Source organism: Heterodontus francisci, chromosome 9, assembly GCF_036365525.1.
Source record: "Heterodontus francisci isolate sHetFra1 chromosome 9, sHetFra1.hap1, whole genome shotgun sequence".
Lineage (NCBI taxonomy): Eukaryota > Metazoa > Chordata > Chondrichthyes > Heterodontiformes > Heterodontidae > Heterodontus > Heterodontus francisci.
This window is the reverse complement of record NC_090379.1, coordinates 61766763-61785109: the sequence shown is the minus strand read 5'-3', so window position 1 is coordinate 61785109 and position 18347 is coordinate 61766763. Positions and strand designations below refer to the sequence as shown.

The 18347-nt window shown below is 42.1% G+C and overlaps 1 protein-coding gene across 4 annotated transcripts in view; it reads right to left on the bottom strand.

The window, feature by feature from the left end:
- The window catches only part of kiaa0586 (KIAA0586 ortholog), a 654782-nt gene that overhangs the window by 222976 nt on the left and 413459 nt on the right, over nucleotides 1-18347 (bottom strand). For all 4 annotated transcript variants that reach the window (XM_068039229.1, XM_068039231.1, XM_068039232.1 and 1 more), the window contains exon 18: nucleotides 3590-3777. In XM_068039229.1, the coding sequence (XP_067895330.1) occupies nucleotides 3590-3777 (188 nt within the window). The remainder of the gene's footprint in view (nucleotides 1-3589; nucleotides 3778-18347) is intronic.

Genomic DNA, 18347 nt, shown 5'->3' with positions numbered 1-18347 from the left:
CCGGCCAATTAAGGGCTTCTTCCCGCTGCCGCTGGGATCTTACCACGATACTTCACAGCTGTTTCCGACATTTCCTGGCTGCAGCCTCTGATTTGGCTGGCAGCTCAGAGAGGAAGGACGGCAGTCCCTGTGGCAGCCTCATAATTGGCCGCCACCAGTAAAATTGCCATGGAGGTCCTACCATTCGCCCTCGCATGCTTGGGATCTGCATTTGATCCCCATATCGGGACCCACGGCATACTGGTAAAATGCTGACCTGCGTGTGGTTGAGTTAGGAGATGCATGCTTGTAATGTTTCACTCTATCACTCTGTAAATAACTGTAAGACTGAGTAAAGATGGGCGCCAGTACAATTCTTCACCAACTGACTTTCTGGAATAGAATAATGAGGTCCTGGGTTTAAATTCGTCAGAACATCTGCGTACTTGGGATTTCTGTGTTAACCTATTGTTAACTTCCCTGCACGGTCGAATGGCAGCTTGTTTTCTCAATTTATAATGTCTTTTGGATTTTAAGTCATTGGTTTGAGTAAGCCTGTGTTTTTCAGTGTAATGCCATTAACAAGATATCCGTCCTAGATAACGAGAACCACTACCAAACTGGAAGAACAGTGTTACTGTAACATTTATGTGGCAGTTTAATTTTACTTTAGTCAATTTGTTCTGTGATGGACATTTGCCAGTGTCGACAAATTCAGGATTTGAAAGAAAAAAGTTACAATTCCTATATTTACTAAGGGTTACAGATCTCAATTTAATGAGCCTAGTGACTTTCTGTCAAGTGCATAGTATATTTACCAATATTTTCATTCATGGTATAAGCATTAAAGTGACGACAGTCTGAACCAAAAAATGGTAAATCTAACTAAAATAGAAAAAAACAATAATACTAACGGTTATATTCTGTTATTGTATGTACAAAGTACAATATAGATGCTGGTCAGGAGACCAACAGATTGCTACACTCATGAAATTACTGTGGCATGCAGGGTGCACGAATAGATGAGAACCCACAGTAAATTGTGTTTTGTGCATTTGAGTATTAATGTCAACCACAACTATTATAGAGCATGTTAAGTTTTAGCTGGGTTCCACTTGTTAAAATGGAGGAGAGAGATCATGGGACAGCAATTTGAAATAGACTAGTTTGAGGACCCAGGAGACCTCTATCCAACCTGCCTGGACTTGAAACTGTTACAGTTTGAGGCTACAGCCTGTCTTCAATCCACAGCTACCTTTGTGCAGATTAGCCTAGCTGCTGGAAGCTGTATACCTCTCTCTAAGGCACAGCCTACAAGAAGCCAGTAAATTGAAGAAGATACAGACTGCAAACAGCAAATAAAATTAAAGACACAAGCTGCAAAAAAAATCAAGAAAACCTGCTTTCTGCTAGCTTCTTCTCGATCTAAGAAAAAGGTGAACAGCCAAATTAAGCTACCTCCATTTACCTTTGGCAAAGAAGAAGAAATTTGTAAGAAAAGTGATATTTCCAACAGTTCCTCCCCAATTTGGCATTTCCAATCGGTGATCTCCAATTTTTGGACTTTTTTTGATGGTTTAAACGGACACTTGTTTTAACTGAAATTCATGTTAGTTTATAGTTCTAATTGGTAAATGTTCTTGCCTTTTTATGCTTTTAACCTTACCCTGAATGTTTGTAAGTGTGCGTGGCGACGTTAAACCCCTTCCTGAGTTTAAGAGTGTGTAAATAAACCCTAATTCTTTGATTTCACTCTAACAACTGTGTTGTTGTGGCCATTTATTATCAGGGTTTAAGGGAGGGAAAATTTAATCACTAATCTTTTTACGGACAGGTGGTTGGAAAAAGAGGAATTGGTTTTTAAAAAAAAGTTTAACTACCTGTTCATAACACTGTCCAAGAATAAACACTGAAGGAAATTGGGCACTCCTTCATAAGGAGGAAGAAGGGAATTAAGTTGCTCTGAGCTCCTCCAAGTAGCTGGCTACAGTTCAACATTGAGAGAGTCCTCAGAGAAGGCTGTCTACCATCTCATTCTGTTGAGGATTGGTACATATGGAGGTGGAGAATGATCAAAGAAGGGAAAAAATCTAATAAGGTCAAGTTAAGAAAATGTACAGAAATAAAGAACATTATTACATTTATAACCTTTGCCAGTTCTGATGAAAGGTCACAGACCTGAAATGTTAACTCTGCTTCTCTTTCCACAGATGCTGCCAGACCTGCTGAGTATTTCCAGTACTTTCTGTCTTTATTAATAAAGAATATTTGTTTGTTCATATTATTCTGACGAAACAACAAAGCTGCAGTTATCTTATTTTTACATAGCCAAGCTACAGCTATCCTGTAAAGGTTAACATCTGTGGAAAATGAAACACCCGAAGGGAAGCAATGAAAGCTCACGTGATAAGCATTTGTTCAGATTTTCCCAAATCCATTTTTATGCTTCCATATAAAAACAGCTTGAGGAACAGCATCAACATGCATCACCATCTGATTGAAAATTCATAGAATTAAGTAACGATACAAAGAATCTCAGACACAAAGCCAATTAATAATTAAATGTTATCTGATTCAGTACTTCCCAACTTCACTGATTTAGTATAACATTACTAAACCACAGAACTGAAGAACAAGTGTCCAATTCAAAAGAAGTCAGAATAGATGACATAATGATTTTTTTTAGTCCTACTGACATAGAGGGAGGAATTGTGATCCCAAGGACGGGTGGGTTGGGAGCAGGTAGAAAGGAAAAAATTTAAAGATCTCAACTCTGACGCCAACCTGACCAATTAAAGTTACATGGAGACAGGTCGGACAACCAATCCATTCTCAGGAGGCAGCTTTTAAGGAAGCTGTGTCCATTTTAACAGGATTTTTATTTTTAACCCATGGAAGCCATATTTCCCGGGACTCGGGAAACGCTACTGGTAAAAGGAGATGGGAAGGGCTAAATTCACGAAGTATACACACTTAAAGCTTCAAAATTTGTGGATGACAGCAAATTAGGGGGAGGAGTTAAGACAGAAGAGGATTACGACAAAATACAGGAAGGCATTAATAAACTTGCAGAATAAGTGTGTAATTGACAGAAAGTCTTCAATATAGGTAAGCATAAGGTGGTACATTTTGGTAGGTAGAATAAGGAGGCCACATACACCATGGAAAATAAGTGTCTAAATGCGGTAGAGAAGCATAGGGATCTAGGGGTACAGATACACAAATCACTTAAAGTAGCAACACATGTTAATAAGGCCATTAAAAAAAGAAAACATATCATCATTCTTAGGATAGAACTGAAAAGTAGAGAAGTTATGTTAAACTTGAATAGATTACACGGCTACTGTGAACAGTTCTGGTATCCTCCCACTTGATCCCTGACTCGCGCACCCCACACACCTCCCCACCCCCAACCTGCTCTCCTATTCCCTGTACCTGATCCCTCACTCATGGCACCAGGTCCTACTCTCAAGTCCTGTAATTAATTTACGCAGTACGCCCTGGAAAGCTGTACTTCTGCGTTTCCCATCCGGAAATCCCCCCACCCACAGCCCCACCCCCAAGTAAATGTCAGAGCCATAATCACTATTTATCTTGGATAGCATTATACCTGTACAGTTAGCTTGATTGGGTCCTTCTTTTCAGATTTCATGTGCACAACTGCTATGTTGGGCTTTTTCACCTGAGGCTGTGGTTTTAGAGGTGATGGATGAACTGAGGTTGGTACGGTGATAGGATGTGCACTGTTGATAATCAAACCTGCAGCTTGTGGAACACCACCATCAATCCGTGGCTCACCTAGAAATGTAAAGAAAAATTTATAAATGAGAATGTCAAGAAAACATCTGTACTGAATGGTTTGGATACTAAGTTGTACTCCTAAAGTGGTTGCTAAGCTCATGGGTGACAGTACTAGGAAACATTTACCATGTTTGCAAGTAGTTAGAACATCAAAGACCAAGTTGTCACAATTCAGGCTGGAGCTGTAGTGTAGCCAGTGTGAGACAATCTCTTGGAGAGGGTCTCACATTGCTTTGCTTTAGTACAGCCCAGTATCAGATTGGAACCAAACATTCGAACTTACTGCTACGTTTTCATCAACAAGACTCCTTTACACTAAAGTGAAGATAACAGTCCAACTGCACCTAGATGCAGAGCAGGGGTCTCAATATATTACCCAGTGATAATATGGCAGCTTCTATATCAAAAAATCACATTTTAAATTGGAAAACCTTAAAGATAAACTGATAGCTAGTGTGTCATACTGTGGGAAGCTGTGTGAGCTTTCACATTTGTTCTTCTAAGTGCCAACGTTGTTTAATGTTGAGAATTCAATCCCCATAAACGAATACTAAAAGAAATATATATATATCACCCTGTTAGATTGCACACCAAGAAAGTTCCAGGTTTGTGCTGAGAAAGCAAACTTTGTCTGTGATACAATGAGGAGACCACTGTTAGGCACAGCTTTGCTGGACAAGAGGGGGAAAAATCAGCTAGGTTGCCCACTTAGTATGCAATGGCATGCCAGAAAATGCACATTTGTGGATATTGGATAAGTCCAAATGACTCAGTACCACACCATGCATTTAGTCATGGATGAGACTGGAAATTCAATCTAATTGAACAAAATCAAAAAAATTCTGATATGCTTTGCTGATTATAATTAGTGATAACCACTCATTGTAGTCTACTTACACAATAATGTGCTGGAAACACTTCAACTAGGAATAATTTTAACTTTTCTCACTGAATGAAAAATAGCGAATTGGAAGCTTGTTTTACACCTCACCTAATCTCTAGAAAATGTTCAAATTACCACCTAAATGATTTTAGACATTAGAAATATTGTGAATTGTGTTAAATGTAAAGGCTGGGAAGAAAATTGTATATAATCAGTGTTATACAGGCCCCCACCTGCCGAGATTGAGGCATATTAATTTCACCACATGCACATGAAATTTCAAATTGTTGCTGGGAAGAAGAGAAGGCCTGTTACAAATACTGACAGACCTTGGCTGGAAAAAAAAATTGCATATTAACAGACAGTGTTTGAAAGGACAAAACAGCCATTCCCTGACATTCAAACTATAACGGACTTTTGATCACCAGACTTTGAAGGTGGGGGAGCGTACATTTCAGGTTGACAGCTAAGATGGCCGAATACACAAACGGACATGGTCAAACCAGCTAGTCACATGACTAACCTGCTGGGCAACCTGAGTTCTTTGAATTATTACAAACAGTTTGGGCAGAAAGCTGTTTGCTCCTGGACCGAGAAGATCATTCCCCTGTCTGTTCCCATCTCTTTCTCACGGAACTCTAAAACCCACTGAAGACACATGAACCCCAACAGAGGAAAGTCGCTTACAGTGAAAAAAAGTTTTAAGAAGAATACTGAGCCACAACGAAATGCAAGATCTACCTATCATCAAGGACTCTACAGTGAGCTCGAAGAATGGTAACAACAACTCTTCAGATATTGTCTCAAACCTTTCCACGTTATTTTTCTTCTGCTCCTTTCTGTCTTTTGCATATGTGTATCACATATACATGCTATTATGTGCACGTTGTGTATACCAAATTAGAGTTTAAGTTTAATAAATTTCAACTTTTCTTCTTTAAACCTAAGAAAGCCTGTTTATGCTGGTTTCTTTGCCTTATAATTGGAAAGCGGTGAACAAGGATTCACCCAGGAGGAGGTAAAAACACGGTGTGTTTAAAATTAAACCCTGTTACAGTAAGACCAGGTGAAGGCTGAAAGGGAACCCCAAGACCTCTTTCTCACCTGGTTGTAACAATCAGACTCACACATTGAGGAACACTACACTATTATTATAGAGTAGAAAACTGAAACTCATCATATCAGGGTTCCAAAGAAAGATTGGTTGAATGCTATAGGAGTTATTTTCAACCAAACTTTCTGAATCATATTCATATATTCAAATGTGCATTGAGTGTGCAAATATGGATTGTAAATAAATATATTGAGTTTTGATAGTTTTGGGTTGGAGAGTTGAGGTAAGAAAGAAGGAGGGATGATACATCACTCCTCTCAACAACATGTACTCCACCCCTTGGTGATGTACATTAAAAAAGTGGTTCAGACTGAGTCAGTGGGGTTAGAGATCAAAGATAAAGGGATTATTACACTACAAAGGGCTGTACTACATGTTATATTTCAGAAAGCCAGTTGGTGAGGGATGATACTGAAGTCAATCTTTACTCAGTCTATTTTCATTTACAGAGTGAAACATTACAAGCATATACCTCTGAACTGAAACCACACACAGGGCTGAATTTAGTCGAGCCAGTGGGGGTCCAGGTGCGGGCCAAAGAGGCAGGAGGAATTCCGTCTCGGCCTTTTAGAGCCCCCCAGCATGATTCAACAGCACTCAGGCAATTAACTGCCCAGTGCCAGGATTCCTGTCCTTTTAAGGATGGGGGAAATTTCGCCTCCAAGAGCTCCAATCAGAGGGCCAGCAGCTCCGTAGTATCAGCAGTGCCATCAGTAGTGGCGGCTACCACCAGTACTACAGGAGACCTGGGACCAGGCCCAGTACTAGAGACCCGGACCAAAGGTAAGTGAGGCAGGGTCGTCAAGGCCAGTCCGACAGACTCTGCCAATGGTGAAGTGGGTGGCAGGGAGGGGGAGTGTGGGCGCTGAAGGCAAGGAGGATGTTAACAGAGGGTTGGCCTTTGCCGCTGGGGGCCCACCATGGACCACTGATTGGCAGAGGCCACCCCGTCACTGGTTTAATTCCAGCAGCGGTGGGAAGAGGCCCTTAAGTGGCTAGTGATTGGTCACATAAGGGCTTCAATTGGCCTCTGGACAGGAAGACCGTTTTCGGCCTTTTCCACCCACAACGTAATGGTGGTGCGATGGGAAGGCGACAGGCGCTCTGCACCCCCCCAACCCCCCCGCTCTTAGCCCGTCTCACGGGGGCTCATTAAATTCCGCCTATAGTTTCGGTAGGTATCTCTTTATCTCTGCTCAAGTGAAACCCCAATTAATGCCCTCCACCTGCATATAGTTAAACACAATTGATATACAATTAAAACTACAGGCTCCATATTTTTATGGAAATGGAAGAAGAAACCTTTACACAAATCATGGAATTGAGTAGTAATAATGAAATTACTGAGTCATAGTCATTTACGGTATAGAAGGAGGCCATTCGGCTCATCAAGTCCATGGCAGCTCTCTGTGAAGCAATCCAGTCAGTCCCACTCCCCCCATTTGATCTCCGTAGTCCTGCACGTTTATTTCCTTCACGTGCCCAAACAATTTCCTTTTGAAGTCATTGATTGTCTTCACTTCCAGGTCATTACCACTCGCTGCGTAAAAAAGTTCTTCCTGACATTCTCCCTGCATCTCTTGCCCAAAACCTTCAATCTGTGTCCCCTAGTCCCTGTACCATCAGTTAATGGGAACAGTTTTTCCTTGTCTAACTTATCTAAGCCTGTCATAATCCTGTATACCTCTGCCAATTCTACTAACCTATCTATGTCCTGTTGTAGGCCATTCATATCATTCTCACTGTTTGCCACTCCTCCAAGTTTTTACCATCGGCAAATTTTGAAATTTTACTCTGTATTCCAAGATGCAAGTCCTTTATACATAGCAAAAAAAGCAGTGATCCTAGCACTGACCATTGGGGAACAGTACTGTCTACCATCCTCCAGTCTGAAAAACAACCATTTATCATGACTCACTGTTTTCTGTCCTTAAGCTAATTTTTTTTCCAATTGGACACTGACTCTCCTATTCCATGAGCCTCAATTTTGTTAACCAGCCTTTTATGTGGTACTTTATGTGGTACTTTAAACTCCACACAGACAACTGTAGTATAAGGGTTAATGATTGAGACAGTGAGAGTAACCCCTCCCACTGTAGTGGTAATGTGGTACTAGTCACATGGGCAGTTGGCTTGGAAGGATCTAGAAGCACCATGAGAGGTGCTAACTAGAGATCTGAATGGAGAGTATAAATAGAAAGTAAATATAGAGTTAAGGTTCAGGCATCCAAAGATTCTGAAACCTTTGTGAAGAACACTATAACTACGCTACCAAAAACATAGTGACAGCGATATACAATATGGTGAATGGCGGTGGGTGCCATACAGCATGATAAACAGTGGCTGCCATACATCGCAATGGTGAACACACGCAGAGGATTTGAGAAGCCTAACCTGGTACAGTAGCACCAAAAGACTGCAGATCTTGTGGAGAGGCTGCGAAGAGCTCCAGAGCTGCTTCATAGACAACAAAAAGACATGGAGAGTCGGTGAGTCAGCGAGTCAACCGCGCAGGCAATCACGCTGCACTGCAGAAGCGTGGTGGTCTGTGAGAGCAAACTGGGTCCAGCGATCGGGCTGCAAGTCACAGTACCGAACGACAGTCAGGGATCGGGGAGAAACCTTTTATAAAAGGTGCACGTTATTTAACGGCGCACTGGGAAGGCAAGACGGGAAGATGGAAAAAAAAGAAAGTTGATCCCTTTTGAGGGTGATTCCGGAGTCGGCGGCTTTTACTCGAGCGCACCGCGGAGGGATAGCGCGGGAACACCCTAAAAGAGCAGGAAACCTCAAGAAAGCACAGGAAACTCCTGAAAAGAGTGGGAAACCTCCAAGAAGAGCAGGAACACCTTCAATAAGCCCACTAAAAAAATTTAAATATGAAGGGAATACCCTAAAGAGTTTAGCACAGGATGGATTCAAAATATACAATGCCTGAAAGCTTCCACAGATCAGAAGGGCCCAATCAGATACAGAATTGGTCAATCTGGAGAAAAGGATTTTTAAGATTTTGAATAGCTTCACAGTTACATATCAAATCTGAAGTGGAGCAAGTAAATACTTTACTATAGTCCATGGGTGAAATAGCTGATGATGTGATCATGAGGCAAGGCATCAATGAAGCTTCAGATAAATTTGATGAGGTGTTATAAGCTTTTGATAAATATTTTCAGTTAAGAAGCAATAAGATCTTAGAAAGGGTGAAGTTTAATAAAAGGATCTAGAAAATAGGCAAATCCATGGATGCTTTCATTAATCATTGGCTCTCGGATGTGAGTACAGAGAACTAAAGTCTGAGTTGATCAGGGATCGTATAATAGTTGGAATAGCTGATGAATCCTTATCACACCTCTTGCAGTCCAAAGATGACCTCATACTTGAGAAAGTGATTCAGATGGTGCACCAGGCAGAAGTCCAAAGACAAAGCAGAACCATTCTGCGGCCCGATGAGACCCTGGATCAGAAAAAATCCGATGACGGTCCAGTTTCTGAAGCCCAGGATGGAAAAGCAACCCCTGGATAAGAAGGTACACACAGGTGAGAGGGTGCAAGACATGGGAAACCGTGCCAGCACTGTGGAGAAGAAAGACCCACAGACGTGATCAGTGTCATGCTGATAAAGCGGAATGCTTTAAGTACAAATAGACAGGCCACTTCAGAAAGATGTGCCAGAGCAAGACCTCTTCTCTCAAATTTACAAAACAAAAAGCCTTCATCCATAGAGTGGTGAATGACATGGAAAAACCTCGAGTCGAAGATAAACCAGGAGACTTCCTAGGGGCAATTAACAACTCCAATCAAGGATTTTGGACAGCAGACATCTTTGTCAATGGACATATTATGAATTTCAAATTGACACAGGTGCAAGTGTCACAGTTCGGTCAGACAAACAGCCATGGTTGATGAGACATTGCTTACAACCAGTGGACACACAGTTGCATAGTCCGGGAGGGATCCAAATGAAGGCGAAGGGTAAGCTTCAAGTAAATCTCCAATATAAAGGACGACAGATTATAGAAACTCTATACGTTTTGAAAAACTAAGAATTTTCCCCGTTAAGCAGCAAAGCATGCTTAGACCTGCATCCACTCAAAAAGGTGGATGAGGTCAACCAGCCAGAGTCAAACAGTTGCTTTCCAGCAGACTATCCCAAACTGTTTTCAGCTCTAGGAAAGCTGAAGACAGAGTATAGAATTACACTAAAAGAAGATGCTAGACTGGTATGTATCTTTACACCCAGAAAGATACCACACCCATTGATGAACCAAGTATAAAATCAGCTGGAAGAGAGGACCAGAATGGGAGTCATTTCTCCTGTCATGAAACCAACAGAGTGGTGTTGCCTACTGTTCCAGTTCCGAAATCAAATGGCATTCTTCGTATCTGTATGGATTTATGGCAGCTTAACAAAGCAGTGAAAAGGGAAATTCATCCTATGTCACCAGTAGATGATAGTCTGACAAAGTTGTCCAAAAGCATAATGTTCACTAAACCCGACACGAACAGTGGCTTTTGGCAAATTCCTTTGAATGAGCAGTCAAGATTACTCACGGCATTTATCACTCCTTTCGGATGATTGTGCTTCAACCTTCTACCATTTTGGATAACATCCAGACCTGAAATCTTCCAAAGAACCATGTCCAATATTCTGCAGGCCTAAAAGGGATGATTTGTTACATGGAAGACAACCTGGTCTATGTGGAATCCATCAAAGAACATGACCAGGGAGTCAAAGCAGTTATACACATCTTCAAGAAGAAGGGCTGATACTTAAATGATAAGTGTGAATTCTCAAATGTCTATTCGTTTCTTGGGCCATCTTGTGGGTAGCAAGGGCATAATGGCAGACCCGCAAAAGACGAGAGCAATTAGTGAATTCCCAATCCCAACTTCAGTCCAACATCTCCAGACTCCTAGGAATGGTGAATCAATTGGCAAAATTTTACCCAAATTGGCACAGGTAACAGAATCATTAAGACAACTCTTGAAGAAAGATCAAGCCTGATGTTGGAACTTACATCAAGAGCAGGCATTTCGAAGAATTAAGGAGATGCCAGTTTCACCAGAGATATTAACACATTACAACCCTCATTACCAACTATAATTGCAGCAGAGGCCTCGTCTACAGGGTTGGGGGCAGTCCTCCTTCAAGAACAGCCAAATGGATGTCACAGACCGATCTATTGTGCATCCAGAGCTTTGTCCGAGACAGAGACAAGCTATGCTATCATTGAAAAAGAAGCACTCGCAGTCACATGGGCTTGCGAGAGATTTTCAGATTATATTATTGGCCTGAAAGTAATTATTGAGACAGACCACAAACCCTTGGTTTCCTTACTGGCGGAAAAGGAAACTGCAAGGATGTCTCTGAGACTTCAGAGATTCCGATTGAAGTTGATGAGATATACCTACGAGGTGGTATATGTTCAGGAGAAGATGCAAATTCCTGCTGATGCATTGGCCATCCAACACAACAGGATGTTAACTTTAGTGAAGAGTTAGAATCATATTCACAGTACACAGAGTCACAATGGCCAGCAAGTACACAGAAACTTCAAGAAATTCATCATGCTCAAAAGCAGGATCAGGAATGTATTCATATATGCCAGTATTATACGAAAGGTTGACCACAGGAATGTCCTAGTGGGAAAGTAAAGAAAATGTTCTTCGAATTCAGGAGACACTTCACAAATTGTAGACAATTTGCTGGTGTGCAACGGCAGATTGGTTATTCTGATTTCTCTTCGATCAGATATCTTGGCAAGAATTCATCAAGGCCCCATGGGAATTACAAAATGCAGAGCACGAGCTCAATCATCTGTCTGGAATATCTAAAGATATTGAGAATATGATCTTGAATTGCCAGAGACGTGCGGTACACAGACCAGACCAGAGGGAACCTCTGATAACTACACAATTTCCAACCAGACCATGGGAATGTCTAGAAATGCTGGACTGCAGCAGTTCAAGAGGCAGCTCACCACCACCTTCGCATGGGCAATTAGGGATGGCCAGCGATGTCCACATCCCATGAAATGAATTTTTTAAAAATGGATTTATTTATGTACAATGGAAAATCTTACATTATAGTGATCGATTATTTTTCATGATGGATTGAAGTGAAAAGAATCTGATAGAGCTTCACAGGAGATTTTTGCAACGCATGGTATTCCTGATGATGTTGTGTCAGATGGACAACAGTTTGCAAATGAATACTTCACACAATTTGCAAGGAAGTGGGGATTTCAACATCTCACAAGCTCCCCTCGTTATCATCAATTGATTGGTGAAGCAGAGAGAGGAGTACGAGCTATTAAATCGTTGTTGAATTACTGATCTACTCCATTGGTATGTGGACTTTCATCATCAGAGCTGTTGATGGACAGGAAGCTAAAAACTCAACTTCCTATTCGACCCAGAAAACTACTTCCGGGGATAGACATACAAGACTACAAAAAAGTTCAAGACAAAGAGAAGTCTTACAGGTACCAACAAGCTCACAATTATAATAAGTGATTTCGTACCTGAAACCTACCAAGGTTAAAGGATACAGAGAAGGTATGGATACAATATCTAGGACGTGAAGTTAGAGTTATCTAGAGAGATGAAGTTCATCCGCGATCTTATGTACCACACATTTCCGCGGGTACTATATGCCGAAATTCTTTTGGGCCTCCTTATCTCGAGAGACAATGGATACGCGCCTGGAGGTGCCGAAATAGGAGAAACCTTATCCCTATACCTCAAAAACAACAACCAGTCATATATCTGGAGTAACCAGATGATGATCAAGAAACCCAGAGACAACAGGATATTACAAACATTGGTAAAGACCATCCAAGCCGTCAAGCAAGACTTTCAAGGAAAACTACTGATCTTCCAAATCTAACAAGAACACAATCAGGGAGAGTTGTGAAGCCTCCTGACCGATTGATCTGTGAAGTCAGAGACTTAGGGGGAGATGGGGTAGTATATAAAGTCAAAATGAATGTATATCCATTTTACTATTTATATGCCTACAGAAGACTTTTGGACCAAGCAGCCCACTTGACTGACACCCCATCCACAAACAGTCACTCCCTCCACCACCGACACACAGTGGCAGCAGTGTGTATCATCTACAAGATGCAACGCAGCAATGCACCAAGGTTCCTTAGACAGCATCTTACAAACCCGCAACCTCTGCCACCTAGAAGGACAAGGGCAGCAGATGCATGGGAACACCACCAACTGAAAGTTCCCCTCCAAGCCACACACTATCCTGACTTGGAACTATATCGCCGTTCCTTCACTGTCGCTGGGTCGAAATCCTGGAACACCCTTCGTAATAGCACTTGGATTTACCTACCCCGCATGGACTGCAGCAGTTCAAGGAGGCAGCTCACCACGACCTTCTCAAGGGCAACTAGGGATGGGCAATAAATGCTGGCATAGCCAGCAGCGCCTGCATCCCATGAACAAATTAAGAAAATATATATATATGGACAAAAACTTGGGGGGAGATGTAGTTATAAGGGTCTGAAAGGGTTAATGTTTCAAACAGCGAGAGTAGCCCCTCCCACCGTAGTGATGACATGGTAATAATCAATGGCAGTAGGCTTGGAAAGAGCTAGAAGCACCAAGAGAAGTCTGAGCTCGAGATCCTAATGGAGAGTGTAAATATAATGTAAATATAAATAAAGAGTTGAGGTTCAGCCATCCAAAGACTCTGAAACCTTTGTGAAGAACACTATAACTATGCTACCAATAACATACAACACAGTGACAGCAATACACAACAACAACATCCACCTCATTCTCTTCATCAGCCTTCTCTGCGACTTCATCAAAAATTTCAATTGGATTAGTCAAGCATGATTTGCCTTTTACAAATCCGTGCTGGCTATCCTTAATTAGCCCAAATCTCTTCAAGTGTCTGTTGATGTTTTCTCCTGATTATTGTTTCTAAAACTTCACCAATCACTGATGTTAAACTAACTGACGGGTGGTTGCTAGGACTGTCCTTACACTCTTTCTTGTTGTCTGCTGTTGAAGAAGTTTCTAATTACCCATTCTAACTGGGACAGGGAGGGAGCAAATGAAGACAATTGAATGGAATTCTTAAAATGTGTGCAGGACTGATGTCTATAAGGGGAGAGATGTTTCCAGGTCTGGTTCTGAGTAATGAAAAATGTCAAATAGAGAAGCAAAGGGCTGAATTTTAATGTTCAGACCCGCCTACAGTGGTGGAGGCTGGCAACAAGTCAGGAACCTGCAGTTCAAGGAGTGGGTTTTAACTGAGCCACGCATTCGCATCCCACTTCTGGGTTTTCCAACCAATTAAAGCAGGCTGGTGGGGGGAGGGAGTGGTTGAGCACCTGCACCTGACCGCTGAAGCTTTACTTTAAAGGGACCCTGCAAGGATTAGAGAAGATTCATTGTACAACTGTCAACAGAACGGCAGCTACTTGAGTGATGGTGCCTCAATGAGGATAATGTGATTGATGGACTTCCAAAAGGCGTTTGATAAAGTGCAACATAATCGCCTTGTTGGCAAAATTGAGGCCCATAGAATAAAAGGATGGATATGAAGTTGGCTGAGTGACAGGAAACAGAGAGTAGGGGTAAATGGTTGTTTTTCAGACGAGGAAGGTATACAGTGGGTGTTCCTCAGGGATCAGTATTAGGACCACTGCTTTTCTTGATATATATCAATGATTTAGATTTGAGTGTACAGGGCACAATTCCAACATTTGCAGATGACACAAAACTTAGAAGTATTATGAACCTTGAGGAGGATAGTGTGAGCCTTCAAGAGACAGGCTGGTGGAATGGGAAGACATGTGGAAGATGGAATTTAATGCAGAGAAATTTGAATTTTGGTAGGAAGAATGAGGGCAGGCAATATAAACTAATGGGTACAATTCTAAAGGGGGTGCAGGAACAGCACGACTTGGGGTATATGTGTACAAATCGTTGAAGATATCAGGGCAGGGTGAGGAGGTGATTAAAAATGCAAATGTATCCTGGTCTTTATAAATGGAAGCATAAAGTACAAAAGCAAGGGGTTTATGATAAACCTTTATAAAACACTGGTTCGGCCTCAACTGGAGTATAGTGTTAATTTTGGGCACCGCACTTAAGGAAGGAGGTGAAGATTTTAGAGAGGGTGCAGAAAAGATTTATGAGAATGGTTCCAGAAATGAGGGACTTCAGTTACGAGGATTGATTGGAGAAGGTTGAGAGGAGATTTGATAGAGGTGTTCAAAATTATGAGGGATCTAGACAGAGAAACTGATCCCTTTGGTGAACGGGTCAAGAAGCAGAGGACACAGATTTAAGGTGATTAGCAAAAGAACCAAAGACGACATGAGAAATTTTTTTTTTACAGTGAGTGGTTAGGATCTGGAATGCACTGCCTGAGGGTGGTGGAGGCAGATTCAATTGTGGCTTTCAAAAGGAAATTGGATAAGAACCTTAAGATTAAAAAAATTGCTGGGTTATGGGGAAAGGGCACGCGTGTGGGACAAGCTGAATTGCTCTTGTAGAGAGCGGCATGGACTCGATGGGCTGAATGGCTTCCTTCTGTGCTGTAACCATTCTATGAGGGAGAGCTGCACCATGGTTCTCTGGTGCATCCTTGGAGAGATTTTGTTTCCAGTGAATGAGAGGGAGAAGCCTGTCTTGGAGACCAGCACGGCTGGAAGTGGCAGAAGAGGTAAGCAGCAGCAGTGTGGTGCCTTGCTCCTGGATACCATGCTGCAAGAGGTTCAATGATCTCATCTAGGCAGGAAAGGTGAGTGGCATGCTACATTCAAGTGCCAACCCTCTCACTCTGACTTCCCCAGCCTTCTTCTGCTCAGATCAAGATATCTGGAAGCTCCACCCATTCCTCTCGTTCAAGGCACATTCCCATCTGATCAACCACCACTGATACTCTCATTTCATTGCCATGTCAAAGCCATCCCTCACAGTGACTCTACAAATGTGTTCTTCCATCCTCTCAGCACATTCCATGGATGAAGAAAGAGATGTCCTAGAAATTATATTGATAATGGATATGTGCTGGAGGGTGAGAGAGTTGTGAGTTTAATCCTAATTTTCAAAACAGAAGACAGACCTAACCCAGGTAATTACAGGTCAGTTAGTTTAGCATCTGAGGTCAGGAAAATTTTGGAATATTTAATTAAAGATGCAATTACTAAATATCTAGATGATGAAAATAACTAGAATCAGGAGGTGACAAATATGGTTGATGGAGGAAATGGAGTAGATGTGGTCTACATGGACTTTTAGAAAACCACTGATAAGGTTTGACACAGAAGATTATTGGTGAATAATAAGGACTATAGAATTGGGAGAGGAAGAGTAAATTTATTTAAAAATGGTTAGAGGGAGGAAACAGAGAGTAGGAATTAAAGGTAGTTTCTCAGGCTGGTTGGAAGTGGATAGTGATGCATGGGGTTTTGTTTGTTCTGAGAATACTTCTATTCATTGTGTACATCATTAATTTGTGTAAAGGCTCTGAGGGACTATTGTCCAAATTTGCATGTGTTGCTAAAACAGAAAGTATGGTAAATAATTCTGAGGACAAAAGAAAGCTGCAAGGAGTATTGATATAATGCTGGATTAGGCAAAAAAAAAAGCAGTTGGCATTCAATGTCACTCAGGATGACGTGATACATTTTGCAAAAAAGATTAACATTATACTTTGAATGGGGGAAGGCTGGGTTAATCTGGAAGAACAAAGTGATTTGTGAGTTCAGGTTACAAGTCATTAAAATCAGCATCTCAAGTGGATACGAACATTTAAAAGAAGTTAATGGAACACTGGGTTTTATGGCAAGAGGTACAGATTAGTAATAGCAAATATACAACATTTTAGTAAGGTAACTATTGGAGTACTGCATGCTGCTCTGGGCTCCGCATTATAGGAAGCATATTGAGTAAATAGGGAGGGTATGAAATAGATTCACCGGGATGCGGTCTGGTATGACAAAATACAAATATGAAAAAGGCATCTAAATTGTACTGCTTTCATCAGAGGAGAGGAGATTACAGGACTATTTGATACAGATGTTTAAATTTGTGAAGGGAGAGGACAGGGTAGATATAAACAGACTTTTTAGTGGTTGAGAGGTGCAACACAAGGTGACAGATATAAGATTATATGAAAGAGATTTAGGATAGAGAGTAGGAGAAACATTTCTTTTTGTAGAGTATTGTGATGCTGTGAAATGCATTAATGGAGTTAGAAATTAAAGCAGAGAATAAATTAGATAAATTTTTTTTTATTCATTCATGGGATACGGGCGTCACTGGCCAGGCCAGCATTTATTGCCCATCCATAATTGCCCTTGAGAAGGTCATGGTGAGCTGCCTTCTTGAACCGCTGCAGTCCATGTGGGGTAGGTACACCCACAGTGCTGTTAGGAAGGGAACTCCAGGATTTTGACCCAGCGACAGTGAAGGAACGGCGATATAGTTCCACGTCAGGATGGTGTGTGGCTTGGAGGGGAACTTGCAGGTGGTGGTGTTCCCATGCATTTGCTGCCCTTGTCCTTCTAGTTGGTAGAGGTCGCGGGTTTGGAAGGTGCTGTCTAAGGAGCCTTGGTGCGTTGCTGTGGTGCATCTTGTAGATGGTACACACTGCTGCCACTGTGCGTCGGTGGTGGAGGGAGTGAATGTTAGTGAATGGGGTACCAATCAAGCAGGCTGCTTTGTCCTGGATGGTGTCAAGCTTCTTGAGTGTTGTTGGAGCTGCACCCATCCAGGCAAGTGGACAGTATTCCATCACACTCCTGACTTGTGCCTTGTAGATGGTGGACAGGTTTGGGGAGTCAGGAGGTGAGTTACTCGCCGCAGGATTCCTAGCCTCTGACCTGCTCTTGTAGCCACGGTATTTATATGGCTGGTCCAGTTCAGTTTCTGGTCAATGGTAGCCCCTAGGATGTTGATAGTGGGGGATTCAGCGATGGTAATGCCATTGAATGTCAAGGGGAGATGGTTAGATTCTCTCTTGTTGGAGATGGTCATTGCCTGTTACTTGTGTGGTGCGAATGTTACTTGCCACTTATCAGCCCAAGCTTGGATATTGTCCAAGTCTTGCTGCATTTCTACACGGACTGCTTCAGCATCTGAGGAGTCACGAATGGTGCTGAACATTGTGCAATCATCTGCGAACATCCCCACTTCTGACCTTATGATTGAAGGAAGGTCATTGATGAAGCAGCTGAAGATGGTTGGCCTAGGACACTATCCTGAGGAACTCCTGCAGTGATGTCCTGGAGCTCAGATGATTGACCTCCAACAACCACAACCATCTTCCTTTGCGCTAGGTATGACTCCAGCCAGTGGAGGATTTTTCCCCTGATTCCCATTGACCTCAGTGTTGCTAGGGCTCCTTGATGCCATACTCGGTCAAATGCTGCCTTGATGTCAATGCAGTCACTCTCACCTCACCTCTTGAGTTCAGCTCTTTTGTCCATATGTGAACCAAGGCTGTAATGAGGTCAGGAGCTGAGTGACCCTGGCGGAACCCAAACTGAGCGTCACTGAGCAGCTTATTGCTAAGCAAGTGTCGCTTGATGG